Consider the following 10,345-nt stretch of genomic DNA (forward strand, 5'->3'; position numbering starts at 1 on the left):
TCTTTGGAGGGAGAAGTAAGATGATTGTTTACTTTTAATAGGAGTATGCTAAAATTGCCTGCAGCAAGACACATTCCTGCGGTCATCCATGTGGAGGTGTTAAGAATGAAGAGCACTGTCTACCATGCTTGCATGGTTGTGATAAGAATGCTACCACTCTTAAACAAGATGCTGATGACATGTGTATGATCTGTTTTACTGAAGCACTTTCAGCAGCACCAGCTATCCAGGTTCATCTTTTTTCCCCCCTTTTTGAAAGATAATATTGTGGTTTTAATATTAAATGTCGAAGAAGCTAAAATATAAAGACCTTCAAATCACACTGTTAAAATTTTCAAAACAGACCCAGTAACAGTACTTAAGTTACCTGAAATGCTTTCTTCTTCCTGGAATTACTGCTATTTCAAATAAGCAAGTTGTATCAACTTAACTTGCTATGTTTACTTTATTTGAAATATATAAATGAGAAAAACAACTAAGATAACAGATATACATCATATATATTTTGTACAGCCACTGATTGTTCTAGAATGGAAGGGTTATGATTTTAACAAACGTTTAATATTCATTCATTTCTTTATTAAGAGGAAAGTAGGGGTTCTCCAGGATTTTAAGTAAATTAATTTTGTATTTTGTATATGTTGCCACTTAAAAGCAAGTAACTACTTAAATTTTAGTGGTTAATGTAACTTCAATGTTCATTTGTTCTTTTTTTCCCTAAAGTTGGACTGCAGCCATGTTTTCCATTTGCAATGCTGTCAACGTGTATTAGAAAACAGATGGCTTGGGCCAAGGATAACTTTTGGGTTTATGTCCTGTCCTATTTGCAAGGTAAATGATCTATGTGTTTACTGTGTAGATCAAACAAATTACCTAATACTCTCTCTCTCCCCACACTTTTTAAAATACTATATTGCTTGTTGTAATATAAATTGGATATACATCACTTGTTTCCTTAATTTCTCGTGTCTCTAAAAAAGATGATGGATGCATCTCATTGATGTATCTTTTTACCTTCCCTACTATTCCCTAAAGTAAGGCTCCTCTTAAAAAGTAAACATAATGCAGACATTACCTTAATGCTGTTTTATTCTTAGCACCATCTGCTTGTAAATTCCCATTTTAGGCACTGGGGGGAAAGGGGAAGAAGTAATCTTAATTCACATCGTCTCAAGCAGGAAACCTGGATTCTCCATTTTACGTACACCTTTTAAATCTGCTTTGCTCATCAGTGGCAGAAGTGCAGAGCTGAAGAATTACATGGTATCTGCAGAGAAGCACCTTAAAGCCATAGGAATGTTAAATTTGTCAGGCATTTGTGCATGCTGTGTTTCTTCCTTCATGCTGCTTTTTGGTAATTTATTAAATGATAAAGACTTGGTACGGAGGACTAAAAGTCATTATTAATTGTTGAGTGGTAAGTCAAAAAGGAGCAAAATTAGAGAAAACAGATAACCAGAATGTTCCTGTGCTAGGGTGAATATTTCATGTACCTTTTACCATCCCTTTGTGGTTGTTACAGTCTGTTGTGAGGTCTGTTGATTTCATATAACAAAAGGCCATTTTTGTTAAAAATGTATTCCAGAATCAAATTAAATATTTATCAACTTTTTTTTTTTTTTGAAATATCCATCACCTGAGTGCTTATGTTCTTATGACATCCATTGTGCTATTTGTGTTTGACCACGATACAAGTTACTACAGGTATTGTAATAAAGATGCAAGATATTTTAATCATGTTTTTTTTTTATTTCAGAACAAAATCAATCATACAGTATTAAAGGATTTGCTTGATCCAATCAAAGAACTCTATGAAGATGTAAGGAGAAAAGCACTGATGAGATTGGAGTATGAAGGGTTGCACAAGAGTGAGGCCATCACAACACCAGGTGTTAGATTTTATAATGACCCAGCTGGCTATGCCATGAACAGATATGCTTATTATGTTTGCTACAAATGCAAAAAGGTATGACTATTAGTATTTTCTCAAATTAAATGTATGTTATCATAAGTTTCAAAAGTCACTTCTTAAAGAACGGAACATATAATTAATATATTGTGTATGGAGTAGGAAAGCAAGAAAAGAAATTATGTTAAACCTTAAAAAATAAAAAAGAATTAAAAACAAAAACAAACATTGAGCAAGTTAGACGTACATAGTGTCTTACTTTGTAAAGCTCTAAAGTATGTACAGAGGAATTCAGAAACCAAAAGCGGATTGAGGTGATAGCCTTCTTAAAAGTATGTGCAAATGACACTGTAGCAGAACGCTAACTGTCCCTTTGCCATACTTCCACCTCATACTTCACGTGAACATTAAAATGCTATAAATACAGGTTTCATTTTAACTCTTTGATATAGGGAGTTTGTCACTAAGATTGCACCTGAACTGAGCACCTTTTGTCCAACTTGGAGCTCAATAGAACTTCAGTAAACAGCAAATTTGAGGCAGAAAAACAACCTCTTCTGCAAGCCTATCGGTGTGGTTTTCCCCAGAAATAGTCTTAAAAGACGGGAAAGTGTATTCTCAGTTTTGATTCATGACACTAGAAATGTTAGTTCAGTTGTTCAGTATGGGGTTAAGGAAACTCTTAAGTGATTATGCCTAAATTCGGATCTTAACATCTTGAGTTCCTTTGAAGTGTAGAAATTACAGAACTGATGGCCAGGTGAGCTAGAAGAATGAAAAAAGAAGTATAGAAACAGGGTATGTGTCATCTAGCCTGCTGGGCTCTGGGTCATCTATATATAATTTTCTTCAGGCAGAGTACATGAAACTTATCAAGAGAAAAAACATATACAAACAGCCTGATCGGTCCACCAGCAGAGAACAGACAAATATTGTTTAACTATGGTTAGAGAAATTGTAGATTGTCAGAGACCCCTTCCCATTGTTTCTTTCATCTGAAGCTGATTTGAGTGCCCAACTTGCCCACATCTTTTTCTTTTTTCTCTTAGGAATGAATGGAATGAGGCAATTTCATTATAAAATTTTCAAGGAGAATACCAGTAATTGTTATGTTAAATGGAAATGTTCAATTTGGAAATAGAGGAGAAAGGACTGACTTCCATATGCTAGAGAAGAGCAGTAATGACAGCCCCTCTAGCTCAATACTATGCAGTTTCTCAGTTCACTTACGTTTCTGCCTCCCACAGTTAATCAATTTTCACTTCTCATCCTTTAGCAACTTGCTTCTTGCCTTTGTAAGCTCCCTTACAAAAATACTTTCTTTTTTCATCTTTCTCAAACTTTTACTGTTTTTCATTACACTTTCTTTCCAGTATTTGATGCTGTTTCTGTTTTTCTTGTTTCCCTCTTTTTCCTTCCCTTGTATCTCATTATTCCCTTTCATACTGCACCCGTATGTCTTAACAGCAACATTCAATTAACTAATTTCTAACTTTTTTCCCTTTCTCCAGCTCCTGTTCAACACAAATTTCAATCTACTGCCCTAACATACATCCCTTAGGAAGGTCCGTGTTCTTTTAGTCTGTAGAGTTTGGGGGAAGGTGGTCTGCTTAACTTTTTCCTTCCTTATACTTGCCTTGAGACCATTTTCCCTAGCCTTTTGCAGTCATAGAGCCCTAATTGTCACTGGAAAAAGGAGAGAATGCTGAGAGCAAGAATTCTATGTATTGTCTAATTAGTTAATAAGATGGTAATGAAGGAAGCAAGGATGTTACTCCTCACCTCATTTCACCACTCCATGTGAAAATACTTTATGAAGAAATTCATTAGAGTTGGCAGTCTTACCTGGTACATTTTTGTCCCTAATGTATCCTGGTGAAATAACGTGAGAAAGTGTAATGAATGTATAGAAAAGTTCTAATTATAAGATTATTATAAGATTAATATAAGATTATTGTATAGAAAAGTTCTAATTATAAGGGATCCCACATGAGCATAAAAACTGGTACTCCCTTTGGCTGGTGAAAAGCTCTGCTGGCAGAAGGCTTCCTCAGTCTGTCTTACATGCCGTTTATAGAATATCTAAATACTGTTTCCAAAGCCATACCTTGCAGTCACTAGCATAGAGCAGAGTAGGTTGTACAATTTTCAGTCTTGTGTGTCCTGAAATCGAGAAATTGTCTTAGTGCCTCAAAAACATGTATAGAGAGTCAGAGTCAAGAATTACTCAGGACAGTGGAGACTACAGTAATGGCCTTTATTCATCATTTTCCCATTACAAAACAATTTTGTTAAAATACCAGGTGTCTGTTGTTTAATGTCCAACCATTCCTATATGAAATTTAGGCATATTTTGGTGGCGAAGCTCGTTGTGATGCTGAGGCTGGACAAGGAGATGACTATGATCCAAGAGAGCTTATTTGTGGTGCATGCTCTGATGTTTCAAGGGCTCAGGTAAGCAAAGAATTTGTACTGAAGTTCTTATCTAATTCTAAAGTTTTTCCTGAGTATGTGAGCCATACAATAATTCATACTCATTCAAAATTATTTGTATCACATGATACTGATATACACTAAAAATGTAGAAATGTATTGTTTGTTTGGATTGTTACAGCATTGCTCTTTCATTTATCAGTTTTTATTTTCTTTCTATTTAGATGTGTCCCAAACACGGTACAGATTTCTTAGAGTACAAATGCCGCTACTGCTGTTCAGTTGCTGTTTTTTTCTGTTTTGGGACAACACATTTTTGCAACGCTTGCCATGATGATTTCCAAAGAATGACAAGCATCCCTAAAGAAGAACTCCCACACTGTCCTGCAGGTAGTATTTTTACGGAGCAAATTTAGCAAACTAAGTGCTGAGATTAGTAATTAGTTCTAACTGATGTTCTTGTCTTTTCTTGCTGATAATTTTTAGGGTCGGATTCAGTATCTGGAATAATACTAAAATGGGTTTCCTCTATGCAAGCTTTTGATTTTTTTTTTCCTGGCAATAATACAGGCAATGTGATCACACTGATCCTTTAAGCATTACTTTGTTACAGAAAGACACTTGAATTTACCTACACCGTTTCAGACCCGAGATGCAACATGGTGTGTTACAATTATATTGAAAAATTTAACACGCTGCTATTAAAACATGTAACTGGACTTAGGTACCTGCCATGTGCAAAATATTGTTGGTGCCTTGGTTTCTGACTTACCTGCCATTGATTTGATGCTGATCTCATTAGATCATGTTACTTTCCTTGCTGTTAAGAACAAGTGACAGCTTTTTGATTAAGATATTTACATGAAAGAGGTAAACAGAAAAAAATAATAATTCCTGTTGACACCTTAAAATTACTTTTTATTGCAGAGTACAACTCTTGTTCATATTTACTGATTTTGCTTTTAGATTGTGATATTTTTATCCCCATTATTGATTGGATGAAATTTATTTCAATTACTCTTTCTGTAAGCTTTTTTGCCTTTTCTACTTTGATGAATTTGATTTATTTTAATTAGATTTTTTTAATTACTTTAATTACTGTTTCATCTTTTTTGGTGGTAATGGTAGTTGTGGTGTTTTTTTTCCTTTAAATATGAATTTGATGTTTGACACAACTCTTTTAGGAAGCTAACAATTTGTGATCATGTTTTGTTAGATCTAATTGAATGGCAATATTTCTCTTTACATATTTAGCCTTTAGACTTCTTGCTTGAATTTGACTGGGTGAAAGCACCTTTCTATCTGCTCTTTCTTATCAATTCATAAGGAATCAATAATGAAGGCCTACCATATATCCATACAGACATATTACCTTCACTTAATGTGTTTTTTGAGGAAATTTAGTATATGTGTGTGTTATCTGAATTTACATCGAATCTGAAAGCACTGATCCCTTCTTCTTCCCTCTCTCTTAAATCCCTTGTAGGTCCCAAAGGTAAACAACTTGAAGGAACAGAATGTCCACTTCATGTTGTCCATCCACCCACTGGTGAAGAATTTGCTCTGGGTTGTGGGGTTTGCAGAAATGCTCACACTTTTTAGACTTCTTTTTTTTTTTAACCAGAGCAAAACAGGTGCCCTCATCCCACAAGTGTCCTGAAAATAAAGTCCAGCTGGGATGAGGATGGGACCATTTCATAACCCAGGTAAAAGGAACAATTTACAGTGCAAGAAGGATGCCAAATACCATGTACATAATTCTTGCTGTGAGAAATTGACATTTTTTGAACCGAGACATCAAAACTTGTGAGGTGTTTGCATGTGGCCATTACAGTCATCGGCTAGGAAACATTGGACATTTACAAATAAATAATTGCTATTAAAGGATTTGTGTGTCTGTGGACTATGAATGATGCTGGCTTTCAGGAGAAAGAAAAAAAAATATTGATTATTGTATACTGACTTTTTGTAATCTTGTACAATTGTAACGCATCACAAGTGGGGATGGGAAAGAGGAATATTCTGGTTTATTTCCTAGACTGTTATTAAAAAAAAAAATGTGTTAGGAAGGCATAAATGTAACAAGTATCACACTGTATATAAAGGTATCAATGTTTGTCCTGTATAAGAATTATTAAATTACAACAGCAGTTTCATTTAAACTTCTGGGTTATGTTTGAGCCTGAAATTTTAATGAAGTGCAATACTGAGTGTGCCTCATATCTTGCAGCTGTAAACATAATGGAATGTACATGTCAATAAAGCCACTGTACATTTTTATACAGTGAAAGTCTAACAAATGTGTAAGTCTTAATTTTTGGAAATGTTTTTAATACAAGGGATTTTTCCTCATCATTATTTCAGCAGGTTCTTTTAAAAAGTAGGAAAGTTGTTGGGTAAATGGTTGATTATGGAAATACTTAAGATATGAAAAATGCTGCTCAAATCTTCTTTAAAAGAAAAGCTGGATAATTTTATTAGCATTCATATGAAGTATTGCATTTCCAATTCAGTTTTCAAAACACAAGACTTCAGCTTATATTATTTTTATCACTTATTAAGAACTTTTAGTAATATATCATCCCCACTTCCAGGACAAATAGCTTTTTGCCATGAATCCCCAAATTTTCATTTAACAGAGTCCTCTGCTCCTCTGTAGTGAAAGCAAAATATAACTTCAAGTAAAGGCTTTTTCCTGAAAGATACTCTCTTTAGCTTTTCTCTGATAGGCATGCTCAATTCATTTTCTATTTTTTTTTCTTGGAGTTAATAAGATGTGCTTTACTGGTGGAAATGAGCAACTGCTCTTATAGTTAAGATACTAATAGAAGGCATCCGGGTATGTCAGAGGATCTTGATCAGACTGGAACCATCTCTCCTAACTTAAAACATCTGTAATGTAAATGTCTGTCTGCAATGTGGAATAACCGGGGGAAAACACACCGTGAAGTACAATTTATCTCATTCACAGTAGTGATGTACCATGATTCAGTTTCAGATGTGTGAGTAATATTAGTGCAAGAAGTGTCAGAGTAGATAGAAAGTTAGAAGTATTAGTGGACAATCAAATGTATTTTATATTATCTGTATAATAGACATGTAGTGAAAGAATTCATGCGACTCTGATGTAAGAGGATATAGCTTACTCAGTAATGACGGGGTGGGAGAGGCTGCAGGAACAGAAACAGGTTATAAAACAGAGCTTGCACTGGGCTTGCAAAGAAATACACTACATCATTTTTTTGTTACATCTGACAGTCATCCAACTACTGAACCTGTAACAGTGAGAAGTTTTAACTAGTGGATATCTATTTGGAAAGATATGCAGCAGGAGGCTGCTTGATAAGTTCTTGGAATATATTTGCAATAAATATGATATATAAAGTAGAGAAAGCAACTAAAAGAAGGCTTTACTAGATTTGATTCTGTCTGAAGGGCAGCTTGGATTAAAGCAACTGTGAATTTACAACGTTCATGATTCAGAAAGGAGAGGAGAGGAGAGAAAAGAAGAAAACAAGATAGAGAAATTATGCTCAGTTAAATTGGTAGATTTTTTAGGTAAGATCCCGTGGGAATCAAGTGCAAAGGAAAAAAAAGGGGGGGGGGGGGGAATCAAAGTTTTCTTTACAATAACCAAGTACTCTAAGATCTCAGCCAGCACCTATGCTAATGTAAACAAAAGATACGACTTGTACCAAGCAGTTAGCTTGGTCAAGTCACAAGTTATGTATTTAAAAAAAAAGAAAAGAAACTAAAATAATTACGGATGAATACAAGCGAGAAAAAGGGAAAAGGTACAAGATAAAACTCAATTAGCAATAGATAAAAAGAATAACAAGTAGAAAAGAGAAAGATTGGTCCAGTACCTGCAATGATGAGGTATGTCATTCCACAAAAAATTCACTAACAGTTTGAAATGGAATGTTGGGAAGAAACCAACATGTTGTTCTTAGTCAGCATCTTGAAGTGAAGCCTCTTCCTACATCGTACTTCACTTTTCGAAACAAAGAATGACTCACCTGTCCAAACTACATCCATACTGTGGATGTTTACCTCAGGTGTAGTCATTCTCAGTGAAGAGCAACAGGCACTTCTGAGATATGGTTCATTTCACCTCAGTGTAAGACAGATGCCACCTGGGTATCTCAGATGTAGATGACTAAAATGTGCTTCTTTAAAGTTAGGTAGAGTCATCACAACCTACTCTGCAGTCTGCGAAACAGAAACAATGCTTTGGACCCCACTCATTGCAACCTTCAGCACCGAGGCAGATTTTTTGAGAGCGTGTCCAGATAGGAAAAATATATAAGGTCAAGGAGTTTGACATATTCTTCTGTGTTTGTGGCTTTATGTTGCCCCCCCCCCCCCCCCCTTTTTTTTTTCTTTATGGTAATACATCATTAGCTTTTTCTCTGCTCTTGTGCTAAAACATCTTCCGAAAGGTGAAGGGTAGGCATTGTGCCCTGAGGTTTGATGGTTCATTTTTTAATATTGACAGATATTTCCAGAGACCTACTACTGACCTTAAGAAGACTAAGTGTCTTTTTTTGAAAATGTAAATTCATTACTCAGTATCTGGTGATGCTATTTCTATAGCCAATGAGCTCCAATTAGACAGCCCGAGTCACTTCAGAATAGTAGATGAAGGCTGAAAGATGCAGAATGATGTTCTAAAGACTCTTCTACTCATTATGCAAGAAATGCCCTATTGGGGTTATCAGAATTAATATAACTATTGGTTGGGATGTATTGCAGTAAATTTGGATTGATTATACCAGTGGTATTAAACCATTGGGGAGTATAAAGGACAGAAGGTGGAAAAGCCCAGTGTATGTATTAAGAATTTCCTTGTTCATACTATTCAGAGTGGACTTCCCATCACAACCCAGCCCCCACCTCGCACCCTCACCCATACTCAAAGCCTCATGTCACTGTTCACTTGCTCTTCAACAGGATTCTTGGGTGCTAATTTCTGTCCTAATCCACCACCCTTTTCTCCCTCCAACGCTTTCTGGCTACTGTTTCTCCATTTCAGGAGCCTCTTCCTGCACCCCAATGAAGTTATGAATAGTTGATCTCTCAGCTTTTTCCCTGCTGTCTCTCCCTCTCTTAAGATGCCTCAGGTATTTACTGTGTGCCGTGAAGTAGCTGCACAAGAGCGTTGGCCAGGAGGACTGCATCTGGTAGGAAACCAAAGAGGTAGCCAGAAATTTAGGGCCTTCAATTTCTGCGGAAACTAGTTCCTCTTGAGAAGACAATGAGCTGAGCTGGCCTTGTTCTTTGCAGAAGTGCCAGTTCTTCTAGAGGTAGGCAAGGGTGAGATGACCTTAAATTGCTGCTGTAGAGTTAGGTGAGCCTGCTGTGCTCAGACCCATAGGCCACGTGTTGGCTCTGCCAAGAAAACAAGGATCCCCTGGGTATTCTCACCCTATGTTCCCCGTCTTAAAAACTGGCTTAGATGTGCGCATCCCAAGTTACTTTTTCTTCTTTTTTTTTTTTCACTTGAGTCGTATTTGAGGAAATGGACAAATGCCCCACTGCTAAGCTGGTATTGCTTATCCTCAAAACAGCAAGTCAATAGAGCACTTTATGCTTGAACCACTTCACAGACTGCTAGGGAGTGAATAATCTAGGTGTACTGAAGACAGAGAGGAATCACGTTACCTTTACTTTCCAGGACTTCTATCTGCCTCTCTCCACATAGTCTTTGAATGGAGGAAGTAACTAGAAATGTGTCCAAGGAAATTCACAGCCCAAGGCTGTAATCTTTTTGCAGTAAGACTGAGGAAACCTAAGAGTATTTACACCCCCTCTGATATGTTTTATAAGCAGGAGACAGAGAATCAGAAAAACTGTTCCTCAGTACCCTTCTCTGCTCTTCATTGTTCTCAGTTAAACTGTGGCCATTTGCGTGCAGCACAACTGGAGCACATGGTCCTGCTTGAGATAGGGCAGGAGACCGTGGAGGAGGTTATTTCCTTCTTTCCATCACAGGCTGGCTGT

At 36.4% G+C, this 10,345-nt stretch overlaps 1 protein-coding gene across 21 annotated transcripts in view; it reads left to right on the forward strand.

The window, feature by feature from the left end:
- The window catches only part of MYCBP2 (MYC binding protein 2), a 196,025-nt gene extending 189,390 nt beyond the window's left edge, over positions 1–6,635 (forward strand). For all 21 annotated transcript variants that reach the window (XM_040539587.1, XM_040539595.1, XM_040539597.1 and 18 more), the window contains 6 exons: positions 42–230; positions 724–831; positions 1,757–1,966; positions 4,256–4,363; positions 4,567–4,732; positions 5,829–6,635. In XM_040539587.1, coding sequence (XP_040395521.1) covers positions 42–230; positions 724–831; positions 1,757–1,966; positions 4,256–4,363; positions 4,567–4,732; positions 5,829–5,944 — 897 coding nt within the window. In that variant the 3' untranslated portion in view covers positions 5,945–6,635. The remainder of the gene's footprint in view (positions 1–41; positions 231–723; positions 832–1,756; positions 1,967–4,255; positions 4,364–4,566; positions 4,733–5,828) is intronic.
- Positions 6,636–10,345: the final 3,710 nt, after the last annotated feature.

This window comes from Cygnus olor, chromosome 1 (genome assembly GCF_009769625.2).
Source record: "Cygnus olor isolate bCygOlo1 chromosome 1, bCygOlo1.pri.v2, whole genome shotgun sequence".
NCBI classification, from domain to species: domain Eukaryota; kingdom Metazoa; phylum Chordata; class Aves; order Anseriformes; family Anatidae; genus Cygnus; species Cygnus olor.